We start from the raw sequence: 17,422 nt of genomic DNA, 5'->3' as shown, positions 1-17,422 counted from the left end.
TTAAAAATGAAGAAATGAAGGACTGGAAAGTGCAATAACACATCCTACCCACAGCTACGGTCCTGCAACCCCAAAAGACTGTATGTTCAGATATGAGACTTGAAAAGAAAATAAAACACGAGAGACATGAAAATTTGAAAAATTCTAGGACCAAAGGGGCATAATTTAATTTTCAGATATTTGGATTTTAGGTCTTTTTTTAATCCAAAAAAAAAAAAAAAAACTAAAGCACAGTCATTGAGATCATTGAGATTCGGGTGTTCTCCTGAGTATCCACCCCAGGGTCCTCTTGATGTCCCTGTTCCTCAGGCTGTAGATGAAGGGGTTCAGCATGGGGGTGACCAGCATATACATGACTGAGGCCAACATACCCTTCCTGGGTGAATGTGAGTAATCTGAACTCAGATACACTCCCATCGCTGTCCCATAAAATAGGCAAACAACTGCCAGGTGAGAGCCACAGGTGGAGAAGGCTTTATACTTCCCACCTGAAGATGGAATTTTCAGAATTGTGGAAACAATTTGTGTATAAGAGAAAATGATCAGAGAGACAGGTATTCCACCAAAGATGGCAACAATAAAATATACTAATATGCTACTGGAGAAGGGGTCATAACAGGCAAGTTTAAGAAGTTGAGAAGGGTCACAGAAGAAATGAGGAACTTCTACATCTGAACAGAATATTAGCTGTGACACCATTAAGCAGTGTAGCTGGGAGTCCAAAAGACTGAAGACAAAAGACAGCAGAACCAGCAGGCCACACAGCCGGGGATTCATGATAGCTGGATAGTGGAGGGGGTAACAGATTGCCACAAACCTGTCAGAAGCCATCACAGTCAGAATCAGACTGTCAAAACAACCAAAAAGAATAAACAAGGACATCTGAATCAGGCAGCCTGTATAGGAAATGACTCCTCGGTGGGTGTGAATATCCATAAGCATCTTTGGGACTGTGGTAGACGTGAAACCGATGTCAGCCAAGGACAGGTTGAAGAGGAAGAAGTACATGGGGGTGTGGAGGTGGGAGTCAGAGCTGATGGTCAGCATGATGAGTAGGTTCCCCAGGACAGTGACCAGATACATGGTCAAAAATAGCCCAAATAGGAGAGGTTGTAGTTCTAGATCAGCTGAGAGCCCTAACAGGTGGAATTCTGAGACACTGGTTAGATTCTGTGATTCCATGAAGCAGAGCCATATATGGAAAAGAAAAGAGGTCCGTTATAAGCAAATAGTATATAGCCACCCATCACTGTGTCTTTATTTCAGATTCAAGAATTCATATGTAAAGTAGTCACCCTTAAGGAACATACATACCAGTACCTTAGTAATTCTTTTCACTTATTATATACTCATTCTATTTAGAATGTTTTTATTGGTTTATTTGCATTTCACCTGTGACTCTATACACCCACTATAGAGATACTTGGAGCAAGGGAACAAAGCTGAAAAACAGCCATGAATGCATTTAAATATATATTTCCTTCACTGAAGAAGCAGAAGAAATAAGAAATGTTCCTCTGCTTTAAGAAAATGTTCTAATTAAAGGACATAAGAGTGCAGTCAAATGTTCTTTGTCAAAATGCCGTGAAGTAAATCCTCCTGATTTTGACAATTTGTTAATACCTTATATACCTATGTAATAAAGAGTCTGATGCCATTTTTTAGTTGTTTGTCTCCTGACACTAGATAAGGCTCACCATCACCATTGCTTCCACCCCACAGATTGCTATGGCTCTGTCTTTGGCATTAACCAGAGATTTCAACCAAGCAAGTCAATTCCTAGCATGAGGAATCTGAACCCTGTCTCACCCAATAACAACAATAGAAACACCAGTCTGGCCACTTGTCTTGCTCCCTGAAGCCATTTTCAGACCAGTTTTGAATGTCTAGCCTGCTCTACTCAAACAGCCACTTTATGCAGGTAACAATATTTCCAGACATTCTTGTGTGTGTGTGTGTGTGTGTGTGTGTGTGTGTGTGTGTGTGTGAGTGTGTATAATCATTATTGACATCTGTACCACATTTTGTGTGCTGGTAACTCCTGTGGCTTCAAAATCATCATAAAAAGCTGTAGTCAGAAAACTTGATTCTATGTTTAAGGCAAGTGTATTTAGCAGATGGTATTTTATGTAATAGTTAAACCTATATTTAGTTTTGTGGAAAGAATTTAAATATAAAAATTGAGAGTACTTAGTGCAGTGGTTCTGTATCCTGGTTGATCTTTATAAATACAAATGGCCTACTAAAATATACAGAAACCCAGGCTACAGTCTAGGACAAAGAAAATCAGAAGCTATACATAGGAAGCCACTGGTGAACCTAAGTATCTACAGAATTAAGAACTACGTTCCTAGAAAAATGTCTGGGACTTATTAAAAGCTCAACTACTTTTACCTATTATTATTATCATTTATACCCAAGAACTACATAAAAATGCCAACATTTAAAATGTTTACTTCATGTTATAGAGATTTAAACTATTGCCAATGACATTGATTTTTTTCCTATCTCTGCATTATCCCTTTTATTTGCATTTCAGTCCCTCTAAGACAACAACTGTCATGAATGTGATTGGTACATTTATGTAATAATGTTTCCATAATGTTTGTACTGATTTAAGAATTCATAAACAGTTTAGTTTTAATTTTACCTGAACAGTCTTTTATGAAACCCATTATCACCAAAACATTCTCATTTTCTACAACATTGCATTTCTTGTCTCTCTCTAAGGTAAATATATCTAGTTAAAATCTAGATTAACTGCATGGTATTGCCTGGTGTATGAATGTCATTTTATTTGCCAATTGCTTATTACCACAATCTTTGAAATTTCTTCTTCCCCTCTCCATTGAAACAACTGAGGATTTCTATAAAATAAATGCATTTAGGATACCTGTATGAGTATTGAATATCTATGCATCTTCAGTTTTACTACTACTTGCCTATATTTGTCTCGAAACAAAAAATATCAATCATAATTAACTACTTTCTCTTATTGTTTAGGTATAGAATCAGAAGTACATCTCATGTCATTCCAGTAAGATTTATTTTATGAATGTTCCATATGAAATTTGCATATGCTGTAGGGAATATTTCTGTTCTCTGACTCCAAAGTGTGCTGTAATATTAATTAGAACTCATGGAAAACTCAATGATCCATTTTTTTATTGTACAAAAAACCCTTTTAAAAGCAGTTCATTTGGCTAATTCACAGATGAACTCACTCCTTGTTAAGAGGAGAAATCAATGGTTCTCTTTCTGTTTTCTCCCTGGAACCAAGGCAGGTTTGAAAGAGAAAACCACTCATTTCTCTCTAGTGGTGGGGATATATCCCTAGTAAAGAAGCCAGAGTCCAATATCTTTCACTCCCTGAAATATTTGGGACTTAATAAATATCCAATGATATGTTTAATATTTGACTACTTGAGCATATTTATTGATGAAGTAGTATCCCAAGAAATATTTAATCACCTTTTTTCCAAGTATTTGTCACAGAGGTTGCAGCCTGTCTTATCTCCAGAAATTGAAGCATGAAAACACTGGAATCTTAAAGTATATCTCATACCACATAATAAAATACTTTCCCCTTGCCTCCTCCGTTTAGTCTTATTGCTTTAATTTTATGAAAACCTGCAAACTTTTAAAGATAATATAATATCAGTGAACCTATTAAGTGAAGAGTAATTGGTTCCATACAAAACTCATGACACAGAACAAAAAAGCACTACTTTTGTCTTATCTCCAGTACTACTACATCTCCCTGGAAAGGGTAAAAGCACAGGTAGGAAGCTACCCACAGTGCAGGATCCATAATTCATACACTTAACTCCTGTGAAATAAAAACGTATAAACAATATTTAATGGACTTTTTTAAACAAATTTGCTGGCTATTATACCATGCACTGTTCAGGATCTGGGGAATCAGATAAATCAAAATAAGTAATTTCTCCCAAACCAGTCAAACTGGAGAGACAACAAAAATGAAATTGCAGGTCGGATTGCCTGGGGAGAATAGTGGTCAGGTGCTGGGTGTCTGCCATCTCAATACTCAGATTAATCCTGGGTTCACTTTTCTCCACTGGAACTTGTTAAAACATTGTTTAAAAATGACATGCTCATTTCTCCATCTGTAAAGCAGCAGTAATATTTGCATATTTATTTGGGAAATCATTATGCAGATGAAACAAGAGAATGTATTTAGAAAACAGAGCTATGAGTATCCCAGTAGGAAACCCTCAATAACATTTTGTGCTATTTTGGTATCTTTCATCTCCTTGTCATCATTACAATCCTTACATTCATGATAAATTTGCAGTGCTTAGGGGACAGTTTAGTATGACCTATTCCTGTTCTGGTGGAGGATATTTCAATGGATACTGGAACTGGTGGTGGAGAAGGGAGTGATAGTAATGAAATTCCTACTAGAATCAATAATTAAACCCCTTAAGCCTTTGAAATGACACTTTGCAGTTCAGCACCCACCTATTTGACTATCTCTTCTGCATTTTTGAATTATATGAAACAATGCTCCCATGCACCACACTATGTCCAGTATCTCCTATGGAACTCACTGGGCTGACCTGTTTTTCAACTGTAGCATGACCACGGACTGTGGATCCACTGCCCCCACTTCTTGGCCAGGTGAGTGATGAGTGTTGAGATCCTGTACTCTGGCCATGAAGGAAGACGTGGTCAGGCATGGGCCCCCTCAAGTAGACAATGACTGTCAGATGAGAGCCTGTTTGACTGGAACTCCCAATCTGAAGGATTCTATGTCATAGCTGGATATTTAATGTTGTATTGCATTGAGAGTTCAGGTCTCCCAGGTTATAATTAGACAAATTTGATCCATGTCATCCCAATCTCTGAGGACTTGTTAACATGAATGTAAAATGTGGTGGAAAAAAGTGAATTTCCTTCATAGAGTTTGGACCCTTCATCAATTATATGGAAGCTCTGCTCCTCCCTCAATTCTAACTTCCAATTTACAGGGACTCTAACATAACATCCAACTCATTTTTTCCAATATAAAGAATCAATGTATCAATTTTTAAGTTAATTTCATTAGAAAATTAAAAAATCTAAATACACTCTATGCTTACCAGACCACTTCTCCACTCTTCAATTGCTGGTAACCTCCAATCTACTGTCTCTATGAATTTGCAATGTATAGATATTTCATATAGTGAAACCATACAGTATTTTTCCTCATGTGCTTTGCTTATTTCACAGAGTATTATTTTTTCATTTGTTTTAATAGAACCATTAGTTTACAGAGAAGCCATGCAGAAAGTACTTTCTTCCCTTATTTCCCACCACACACAGACACACATACAAACACATACACACACACAAAGAGTTTCCCTTTAAATATCATTTTGCATTATTGTGGTACTGTAAATCTATGAAACAATTTTTTAATTACTATGCTATTAACTGTAGTCTATAGTTTGGTTAGGGTTCACTGTTTGGGTTGGAAATTCTAATATTTTTTAAAAAATTATTATGATAGCATATATTCAACCTAAGATATCCCTTTTTCATCACTTTGAAACATACCATTCAGTGGTGTTAATTACATTCAAAGCATTGTGCTATCATTACCACCATTGATTATCAAAATTTTCCATCACTCCAAGCAGAAAGTCTCAACCAAATAAGCATTGACACCCCATTACCCCACCCATCAATGGCCCTGGTAACCTGTATTCTAGTTTCTGAATATGAATTTGTGTATTCTAATAATACCATGTGAATGAGCACATGTAACATTTCTCATTTTCTATATAGCTTATTCCACAAAACTGGGTATCTTCAAGATTCATCCATGTAAAAGCACATATAAGAACTGTATTACTGTTTTGCCTGAATGATAGTCTATTTTATGTAGCAACAACATTTGACTTATCCATTCATCACTTGATAGACACTTGGGTAGCTTCTACCATTTGGCAATTGGGAATAATGCCACTATGAATATTGATGTGGCATGCTTTTTCAAATTAGTGCTTTCAATAATTTGGGGTTTTTACCTAGAATTGGGATTACACACGAGTATGGCAATTGTATATTTAACTGTCTGAAGAATGGTCACAACAGTTGCAGCATTTTACATTCCTTACACCAATGTATGAAGGTTTCTATTTGTCAAATTCATCTCTAACATTTGTTATTCTCCATTTTAAAAAGATATTATCCATTCTAGTGGTGTGAAATTATATTTCATTATAGATTTGCTAGGCATTTCCCTAACAGCTAATGAAGCTGTGTATTTTTTTATGTGCCTAACCAATATTTGTATATCTGCTTTAGAGAAATGTTTATTTAAGTGTTATGTCCATTTTAAAAATTGGATGGTTTACTTTTTTGTTGCTGTGTTGTAGGTGTTGTTTATATATTCTGTATTAAATTTTTATGAAATACATGGTTTCCAAATATTTTCTCCATGTCTGTAGGTTATCTTTCCACTTTCTTGATAAAGTCTTTGATGCATGCAAGTTTTAATATTGATGAAATCCATTTATCAAAAGTTTTCTCTTGTTGTTCATTCTGTTTGTATAGAGTCAGAATCAATGACCTAACACAAGATTCTGAAAATGTTTGCTTCCATGAGTTTTCATGTTTCTGGTTCTTATATTTAGATGTTTGGTCCACTTTGTGGGTATATTTGTGTATAGAGTAAGGTAGGGTTCCACGTTCATTCATGTCCATGTGTACATCCAGTTTTCCCAGCACTATATGTTAAGCAGACTAGTTGTTTCTATTGATTGGGCTTGGAAGCACTGGCAAACAATTTGCCATACAATTAAAGCCTTCTTCATGAACTCTAAATTCAATTTCATTGGTCTATATGTCTGTTCTTGTGACAGCACCAGGCTGTTTTGATTACTGCATGTTTTTAATATAGTTTAAAATCGGTAAGTTTGAGCCACCAACACGGTTCTTTTCCAAGATGATTTTGGCAATTCAGGGACCTTACCTTCCATATGAATTTGATGACTGGCTTTTGATTTCTGCAGAGAAGGCTGTTGAGATTTTGATTGGGAGTGCATTGAATCTGTAAATTGCTTTGAGTAGCACCATCATTGCAACAATATTTAGCCTTCCAGCCCATGAACATAGAATATCATTCCATTTATTTAGGTTTCTTTAGTTTCTTTTAACATTATTTGTAGATATCCATGTTCAAGTCTTTAAATCTTGTTTAATTATATTCCTAGATGTATACAGTCTCTAGGTGTTCAAACAAAAGGAAGGGTTGCACATCTCTCACTTTATATCAATAGCTGGAATGATTAAGCTTAGTGAGGAAGGCTTGTTGTTAGCTGAGATAGGCTGAAAGTTATGTTTCTGTGCCAAGCAGTAACCAAGCTGTGAATGCAAAAGAAAAGTTCTTGCAGGAAATCAAAAGTGCTACTCCAGTGAACACACAAATGATGAGAAAGCCAAACAACCATATTGCTGATATAAAGAAACTTATAAGGGTCTGGAGAGAATGTCAAACCAGTTACAATATTCCTGTACACCAAAGTTGTTTTTTTTAATTCAATTTTATTGACATATATTCACATACCAAGCAGTCATATGAAGCACACATTCAATTATTCACACTACCATTATGCATTTGTGTATTGATCACCAAAATTAATTTTTGAACATTTTCATTGCCACACACACAAAAATAATAAGAATAAAAATTAAAGTGAAAAAGAACAATTAAAGTAAAAAAGAACACTGGGGGCCTTTTTTTTTTTTGCCCCTATTTTTCTACTCATCCATCCTTCCACTTGACAAAGGGAGTGTGGTCCATATGGCTTACCCAATCATATTGTCATTCCTCATAAGCTATGTTTTTATATAACCATCTTCAAGATTCAAGGGTTCTGGGTTGTAGTTTGATAGTTTCAGGTATTTACTGCTAGCTAGTCCAATTCATTAGAACCTAAAATGGGTTGTCTATATTGTATATAAGAGTGCCCACCAGAGTGACCTCTCAGCTCCTTTTGGAATCTCTCTGCCACTGACGCTTATTTCATTTCCTTTCACATCCCCCTTTTTGTCAAGAAGATGCTCTCCATCCCACAATGCCACATCTCAATTCCTCCCCAGGAGCCATATACCACATTGACAGGGAGATTTATTCCCCTGGGTGTCAGATCCCATGTAGGGGGGAGGGCAGTAGTTTCACCTACCAAGTTGGCTTAGCTAGAGAAAGAGGGCCACATTTAAGTAACAAAAAGGCATTCAAGAAGAGACACTTAGGCACAATTATAGGCAGGCCTTGCCTCTCCTTTGCAACGGCAGTCTTCCCAAGGGCAAGTCCCATGGTAGAGGGCTCAGCCCATCAAACCACCAGTCCCCTATGTCTGTGAGCACATCAGCAACCATCAAGGTGGGGAAGACTAACACCCCTGCATTCTCCCCCAGGTCCTCAGGGGCAATCTGCAAATTTTTTCATTGTTTTTTTTAATTAACATTTTTTTCTTAAATTATTAGCTATATGAAAAAATTTTAAAAAGCATACAATAAAAAAATTTCATACAAACCATAACAAGGGAGGGAGAAAAAGACAACTAACCTAGAATAACTACTTTACTTCCAACATGTTCCTACTCTACCACAAGAAAATACCCAAATATAGCAACAGTTCTGTGAAGTTTTTCCTACCATGCCCACCAGAAATTAACAAACCATACTCATTCCTGGGCATTGCCAGAACACTAAATTTACACATAACACCTTAGCTTTTCTTATTGGGTTATTGTTTCCCCTTCATTAATTGCTCTCTATCACTAGTTCCCCTACATTCTACATTATAAAACATTTATTTTACATTTTTCAATGTTCACATTACTGGTAGCATATAATATTTCCCTTTTTGTTCCTGGCTTATTTCGCTTACCATTATGTCTTCAAGCTTCATCTATGTTGTCATATGTTTCACAACATCATTCCTTCCTACTGCCATGTAGTATTCCATCATGTGTATATACCACATTTTATTTATCCACTCATCTGTTGAAGGACATTTGGGTTGTTTCCATCTCTTGGCAATAGTGAATAGTGCTGCTACGAACATTGGCGTGCAGATAGGTGTTCGTGTTGCTGCTTTCAGATCTTCCAGGTATATACCGAGAATTGCAATTGCTGATCTAAGGGTAACTCTATATGTAGTTTTCTAAGGAAGTGCCAGACTGACTTCCAGAGTGGCTGAACCACTACACAACCCCACTAGCAATGAATAAGAGTTCCAATTTCTCCACATCCTCTCCAGCATTTGTAGTTTCCTGTTTGTTTAATGGCAGCCATTCTAATTGGTGTGAGAAGGCATCTTGTTATGATCTTAATTTGCATCTCTCTAATAGCTAGTGAAGCTGAACATTTTTTCATCTCTTTCTTGGCCATTTGTATTTCCTCGTCAGAGAACTGTCTTTTTATAGCTTCTGCCCATTTTATAATTGGGCTGTCTGTACCATTCTCACTGAGTTGTAAGATTTCTTTATATATGGAAGATATCAGTCTTTTGTCAGATACATCTTTTCCAAAAATGTTTTCCATTGAGTTGGCTGCCCGTCACCTTTTTTACAAATTCATTTGAGGTACAGAAACATCTAAGCTTGAGGAGTTCCAATATATCTATTTTTCTTTTGTTGCTTGTGTTTTGGGTGAAAGGTCTAGGAAGTGGCTGTGTAGTACAAGGTCTTAAAGATGTTTCCCTGTGTTATCTTCTGGGAGATTTATGTTACTGTCTTTTACATTGAGGTCTTTGATCCACTTTGAGTTAATTTTTGTGTAGTGTGTGAGGTAGGGGTCCTCTTACATTCTTTTGGATATGGATATCCAACTCTCCCAGCCCCATTTGTTGAAAAGACTGTTATGCTCCAGTTCAGAGGCTTTAAGGGCCTTATCAAAGATCAGTCAGCTATAGATCTGGGGGACTATCTCCAAATTCTCAAGTCAATTCCATTGATCAATATGCCAGTATTTGTGCCAGTACCATGCTGTTTTAACTACCGAGGCTTTATAATAAGCTTCAAAGCCAGGGAGTTTAACTCCTCCCACTTCGTTTTAGTTTTTTAGAGTGTTTTAGCAATTTGAGGCATCTTCTCTTTCCAAATAAATTTGATAAATAGCATTTCCAAGCCTGCAAAGTAGGTTGTTGGAATTTTGATTGGGATTGTATTGAATCTGTACATGACCTTGGGTAGAACTGACATCTTAATGATATTTAGCCTTCCTATCCATGGACATGGAATATTTTTCCATCTTTTTAGGTCCCTTTCAATATCTTTTAGTAGAGTTATGTAGTTTTCTTTGTATAGGTCTTTTACATCTTTGGTTGTTTATTCCTAGATACTCGATTTTTTTAATTGCTATTGAATATGGTATCTTTTTCTTGAGTGTCTGTTCACTTTGTTCTTTTGTAGCATATAGGAATATTACTGACTATGTGCATTAATCTCTTATCCTGCTACATTGCTAAATTTGTTTATTAGCTCTAGTAGCTGTATCATAGATTTCTTAGGGTTTTCCAGATATGAGATCATATCATCTGCAAATAATAACTGTTGCACTTCTTCCTTTCCATTTTGGATGCCTTTTCTTTGTCTTGATGGATTGCCAGGACTAGCACTTCTAGCACAAAGTTTAATAATGATAATGACAGTGGGCATCCTTGTCTCATTCTTGTTCTTAGAGGGAAGGCTTTCAGTCTCTCACCATTGAGTACTATGCTGGCTGTGGGTTTTCATATATGCTGTTTATCATATTGAGGAAATTTCCTTCTATTCCTACCTTTTGAATTGCTTTTATCAAAAAGGGGTGTTGGATTTTGTTGAATGTTTTTTCAACATCTATTGAGATGAATATTTGATTTTTCTCTTTGATTTATTAATGTGTTGTAATACATTGATTGATTTTCTTATTTTGAATCATCTTTTCATGCCTAAAATGAACCCCACTTGGTCATGATGCATGATTTTTTTAATGTGCCTTTGGATTTGATTTGCAAGTATTTTTTTGAGAATTTTTGCATCTATATTCATTAGAGAGATTGGCCTGTAGTTTTCCTTTTTTGTAGTATCTTTGCCTGGTTTTGGTATTAGATTGAGGTTAGCTTCATAAAATTTGTTAGGATTCCATTTTCTTCAATGTTTTGAAAGAGTTTAAGCAAGGCTGATGTCAGTTCTTTTTGAAAAGTTTGGTAGAATTCCCCTGTGAAGCCATCTGGCCCTGGGCATTTATTTGTGGGAAGTTTTTTGATGACTGATTGGATCTCTTTGTTGTGGTTGGTTGGCTGAGGTCTTCTATTTATTCTCCAGTCAGTATAGGTTGTTTATATGTTTCCAGGAAATTTTTCATTTCCTCTAAATTATCCAGTTTGTTAGCATACAGTTGTTCATAGTATCCTCTTATAATTTTTTAATTTCTTCAGGATCCACAGTAATGTCACCTTTTGCAATTATTTGGTTTATATGACTCTTCACTCTTGTTGATTTTCTCAGTGTAGCTGGGGGCTTGTCAATCCTGTTGATCTTCTCAAAGAACTAACTTTTGGTGTTATTTATTCTCTCTATTGTTTTTTTGCTCTCTATGTCATTTATTTCTGCTTTATTCCTTGTTATATCTTTTCTTCTACTTGGTTTAGGATTCATTTGTTGTTCATTCTGTAGCTTTTTCAGTTGCTCCATTAGTTCTTTGATTTTAACTCTTCATTTTTGATGTATGCATTTAGTACTATAAATTTCCCCCTGAGGACCACTTTTGCTGCATTCCATAGGATTTGATATGTTGTGTTCTCATTTTCATTTGTCTCTATATATTTATCAATTTCTCTTGCTGTTTCTTCTTTAACCCACTGATTGTCAAGGAGTGTGTTGTTTAACCTCCAGGTATTTGTGAATCTTCTAAGTTTCTGATGGTTATTGACTTCTAATAGTATTCCATTGTATTCAGAGAATGTGCTTCGAATAATTTCAATTTTTTAAATTTATTGAAGCTTGTTTTATGTCCCAGAATATGATCTATTCTGGACAAAGTTCCATGAGCACTAGAGAAGAATGTGTATCTTGATGATTTGGGATGTAATGTTCTATATGTGTCTGTTAAATCAAACCCATTTATCAGATTGTTTAGGTTTTCAATTTCCTTATTAGTCCTCTCTCTGATTGAACCATCTATAGGAAAGAGTGATGTGTTGAAGTCTCCAACAATTATTCTGGAAACATCAATTGCTTCCTTTAGTTTTTCCAGTGTTTGTCTCATGTATTTTGTGGCACCTTGATTGGGTGCATAAACATTTATGATTTTTTTCCTTCTTGCTGAATTGCCCCTTTTATTAGTATGTAGTGGCCTTCTTTGTCTCTCATAAACTACTTGCATTTAAAGACTATTTTATCTGAGATTAATATTGCTACTCCTGCTTTCTTTGGCTGTAGCTTGCATGAAATATTTTTCCATCCTTTCACTTTCAGTTTCTTTGTGTCCCTGTGTCTAAGATGAGTCTCTTGTATGCAACATATTAATGGTTCATATTTTTTTATCCATTCTGCCAAACTATACCTTTTAATTGGGGAGTTTAATCCATTTACATTCAATGTTATTACTGTGAAGACATTTCTTGAGTCAACCATTCTATCCTTTGGTTTATGGTTGCCAGATATATTTTTTCACACTCTCTCTTAATGTCCTTCAGTGTATCCATACTGAATCTCTTAAGTATTGAACCTTTCTCCATACCTCTCTTTCCTTTCTTTATTTCTCTGATGGTAGGGCTCCATTTAGTATCTCAAGTAGGACAGGTCTCTTGTTAGCCAATTCTCTCAGCATTTGTTTGTCTGTGAAAAATTTAAGCTCTCCCTCAAATTTGAAGGAGAGCTTTGCTGGATAAAGAATGCTTGGTTAGCAATTTTTCTCTCTCAGAACATTAAATATGTCATGCCACTGCATTCTCACCTCCATGGTGGCTGCTGAGTAGTCACTACTTTGTCTTATTCTGCTTCCTTTGTAAGTGGTGAATTGCTTTTCTCTTGCTGCTTTTAGAACTTGCTCGTTCTCTTCAGTATTTGACAATCTGATCAGAATATGTCTTGGAGTGGGTTTATTTGTATTTATTTTATTTGTAGATCACTGGGCATTTATGATTTCTGTATTTATGTTGTTTAGAAGGTTTGGGAATTTTTCCCCAACAATTTCTTTGAATACTCTTCCTAGATCTTTACCCTTCTCTTCCCCTCTGGGACACCAATAAGTCTTATATTTGGACATTTTATATTCTCTATCATATCCCTGAGCTCTATTTCTAATTTTTTTATTTTTTCCCCATTGTTTCTTTTGTTCTTTCATTTTCCATTCTGTCATCCTCAAGGTCACTGATTTGCTGTTCAGCTTCCTCTAGTCTTTTACTGTGAGTATCCAGAATCTTTTTAATTTGCGTAACAGTTTCTTTTATTTCCACAAGATCATCTATTTTTTTATTTACTCTTGCAATTTCATCTTTATGCTCTTCTATGGTCTTCTTCATGTCCTTTATATACTGTGCAATGCTCTCATTGTTTGTCTTTAGTTCTTTGATTAATTGCTCCATTTGTAGTTATTTTAGGTTAGTTGTCTTTTTCTTATCCCATCGTTTTGTTTTGTTTGAAATGTTTTGATTTGGGTGTTTGGGTTTGGGTAATCCATATCATCTGGTTTTTTCATATGCTTTAAAATGTTCTGTTGTTTTTTGGCCTCTTGGCCTTTGCTTAACTTGATAGTGTTCTTTGAGGATATGTAGACTGATTCAAACATTTATCTCTACTTTGTCAGATATACAGCTTGGTATAGTACATTTCTCTAACCAGCTGGTGGCGTCCATGATCTACCGACTCCCCTCAAGCCAGTTCTTCCCCAACTTTTATTTTTCTGTTGGATGGGGGTCTGAGTCTTTGGAGTGTCCAATTGGTGCACCAGGTTTTCATGTGTATCTGGTGGTGCCTGCCCTGACTGTGGGGCTTGTGTCTGAGCCATTAGGGAAGGAGGGTGGCTTTAATAATCAAATCTCCCAGGTGTTCCTGGAGATTTAAAGCTGTTGCAATAGTCTAATCCTTCAGTTCATTCTTGCCACAGTTTGTCTCTGCTGCTGACTCACAAGTCCTTGGTATTGGTGTATGATCCCTGGGACTTGCGTGTGGGTCCCTCTTCCAAGCTGTGCCCTCCTAGGACCACTCTTGTGGGAAAACTGTGCTACATCACAGGTGAGCACCATCCCCTAAGGGAAGTCCTGTGCCTCAGGGCCATGTAGGGGCATTCCCAACCTGCTGAATGGGTGGCTGAATTGGGTGTGTTAATTTCCCCATTTTCACACAGCTCCACCTTCCCAGCTCCAAGACAATTAGCTGCAAGTGTGCAAAAGTCTATCATCCATGCCAGATATTGTGGCATGCTTTGCATTGCTGGAAACATTTCTTATCACACTGGGTGATTTGGGGAAGCTCTGGGCTGTAGCAGTGGTGCCAGGCAGGAGCATTCCCAGCCCACCCAGAAGGTGGCTGTAAGGTGACACCACACTTTACTAGGTGAGTTATGATGTTTACTGAATTTTCTCAGCCACTAGACTTATTGTTTTGTCCCTCAGAGCTATCTTAGCTCAGTGCTTACCTGGGCCCAAACTGCAAGTCACTGAGTTTTCTGTAATGGGCTTCTTAGAGTAATTGTTTTAGTAAAAGAGAAAAAGATAAAAAAAGAAAAAAGAAAAAGAAGAGCCCTCCTTGCAGATCAAATGGGCTATTAAAATACTAAGAGACAAGTAGTTTAGGGCCATTAAGGAACAAGAAAGCAGAGAAACCCACACTTCAGATAAGGGTTCTCACCATCTGGATTTCCATATGTGCCTGATTCTGTTTGAGCCCTGCCCTTCTCCATTTGATGTTCACTGGGGAAAAAAAAGTCTCTGTTTTTATTTTTGGGTTATTATGCTGTTTCTGCTAGCCCTATCTCCTCTCACCCAGCCTGACTTCTCCCAGATTCTCCGGTGTCTGATATCAGTCTATTGATGTTTGGAATTCTTGGTCAGCAGTCTGAGTTTTCAATCAGAGCTGAAACTATAGTTCTCCCTCCTGGTTCCTAGCACTAAGGCCCCTTGTCCCATAGGACTGAGCATGGCAGGGAGGGGCACAGGTCCCCTGGCCATGAGAAATTACAGATTTCACTTATCTCAGATGCTCATGCATTCATGAGTGTTGTATGAAGTATGCCCAAAGTCAAATTTCTCTACAGTGTCTGGTCCACACAGATCATGGGACTCTACCTACTGCCCTGGAGGAGTAACCAAAACCTACACCTCACCACTCCACCATCTTGCCCCACCTGTAAGCCAAAGTTTAATCCAGAGAATGCTCTTAACTTTCCTCAATTCTATGGTGGCTGAAAGAGTGGAAGAAGCTTCAGAAGAAGAGCTTGAAATGAGGAGAGCTTGTTTCATGAGGTATACAGAAAAAGCCATTTGCATAACATAAAACTGGGAGGAGAAGCTACAAGTGGTCATGCAGACTCTACCACAAGTTATCCAAAAGGTCTAGCTAAGAAAATTGATATACATGGTTACACTAAACTACAGAGTTTCAATGTAACAAAACAGCCTTCTATTGGAAGAAGATGTCATCTAGAAATTATAATAACTAGAGAGGAGAAGCCAATGCTTGGCTTCAAATCTTCCAAAGACAGGCTGAATTTCTTGTTAAGAGCTAATGCAGGTGGTGACTTTAAGTGGAAGCCAATGTATATGTACCATTCTGGAAATCCTTGGACCCTTAAGAATTATGATAAATCTGCTCTCCCTAAAAAGGGAACAAAATGTGGATGACTGCACATGTGTTGACAACATGGTTTACTAAATATTTAAAGCCCACTGTTGATACCTACTATTTAGAAAATATTCCTTTAAAAATGTTACTACTCATTGACAAGACACCTGATCACCCAAGAGCTCTGATGGAGATGTACAATAAGAGGAGTGTTGTTTTATAACTGCTGTGATGGTTAGGTTCATGTGTCAAATTGGCCAGGTGATGGCACCCAGGTGTCTGGTAAAGCAAGCACTGGCCTAACCATTGCTGTGAGAAAATTTGTGGGTGCTTGATATACCAGAAGGCTGGTTTGTTAAATCATCAGTCAGTTCACTGCAGCTATGACAGATGACAACAATGAAGGGTGTATCTTCCACAATGAGAGAATGCAGTTAGCTGAATTTAATCCAAGCAGTTGAAGACTTTTAGTGAGACAGACAGAAGAACTTCACTCTTTCTTGGCTGACTGTGAAGCATTTCCTGAGGAGTTTGTTGAAGTTGTCCATTCATTTCCTGAGGAGTTCCTTAAGCATCTTCATTGGAGTTGCCAGACTGAGCCTGCTCTATTGAATTTGGAATAGTACATACCACCAGTTTTGTGAGACACTTTTACAAATCTTGTATTTATAGATATCTCTTATTGATTCTGTTTCCCTAGAGAGGCCTAGCAAATAAAACTTGGCACCAGGAGTGGTTCTTCAGAAACAGATTCTTAAAATGGGCTTTTCCAATTTGTTTTCTACTCTGATTAGATTCAAAGGCACTAATGACTCCATTTCCAATAATCAAGATGGCACTGACAGTCCATGGCATGAGTTGGCAATAGAGAAACATAAAATAGCACTATTTGAGTCTCCTAATTATACTCTTGTATGAAGCAAGGCTCTGGGTGACAGTGTTTTCAACACCTTCACAGAGTTTGGAGAATTAAGAGATATAATGATGTTGCCTCACTGCTCTTAGATATTTTGGATAAGTTATAAGAGAAATGGATGAACTAAGGCTTCAAATTTAAAACTTAAGCACAGAATGACAGATGTAAATGTTTCTATGTGTTCCCTGAAAGAAAATCTTATTTCCAGTGGTTGCAGACTTGAGAACTCTGAAAACCAGATGCAGACTCTAACTGTGTGAGTAGCAGATTTACAACATAAACTAAAATCTCAACCTCTCAGGGTGTCTGCTTTTAAACTAAAGGCATTGATTGGGAAAGAATGGGGTCCTGAAACTTGTGGTGGGGACATATGAATTGATAATAATAGCAGTGAGAACATTGGAACCTGGAATTCTGCTGAGTCATTGTTAGATTTACATTTAGTGGGCTGTCCTGAGGAAAGAGAGCCCTCACCTCCAGTCTGCCCTGAAGAGGCAGCTACCCAACCTCTATCCTGCTTGGAGGAAACAGCTTCCTGATCTCCAGTCTGCCCCAAGGAGCCTGCCATCAAATCTCCACCTAAAGAGATTAACCCTTCAGTGCCTGCTAAACTTGTAATCACCTCCCCTTAGGAAGCAATCCTCACTCCTCTGTCTGGAGAGATTAATCTTGTTTTACTAGACAAAACTGCAACAGAATATGCTGAGGTAAATAGCTTGATGGA

General features: G+C 37.1%; 1 protein-coding gene across 1 annotated transcript; it reads right to left on the bottom strand.

The window, feature by feature from the left end:
* Nucleotides 1-243: 243 nt before the first annotated feature.
* LOC119525557 (olfactory receptor 18-like) lies at nucleotides 244-1,185 on the bottom strand. Its single transcript, XM_037824328.1, has one exon. It carries the CDS (start codon nucleotides 1,180-1,182, stop codon nucleotides 244-246), a length of 939 nt encoding a protein of 312 aa, XP_037680256.1. The 5' UTR covers nucleotides 1,183-1,185.
* Nucleotides 1,186-17,422: the final 16,237 nt, after the last annotated feature.

This window comes from Choloepus didactylus (genome assembly GCF_015220235.1).
Source record: "Choloepus didactylus isolate mChoDid1 chromosome 25 unlocalized genomic scaffold, mChoDid1.pri SUPER_25_unloc2, whole genome shotgun sequence".
In the NCBI taxonomy this organism is placed as follows: domain Eukaryota; kingdom Metazoa; phylum Chordata; class Mammalia; order Pilosa; family Megalonychidae; genus Choloepus; species Choloepus didactylus.
This window is presented reverse-complemented; position numbering and strand designations above follow the sequence as displayed.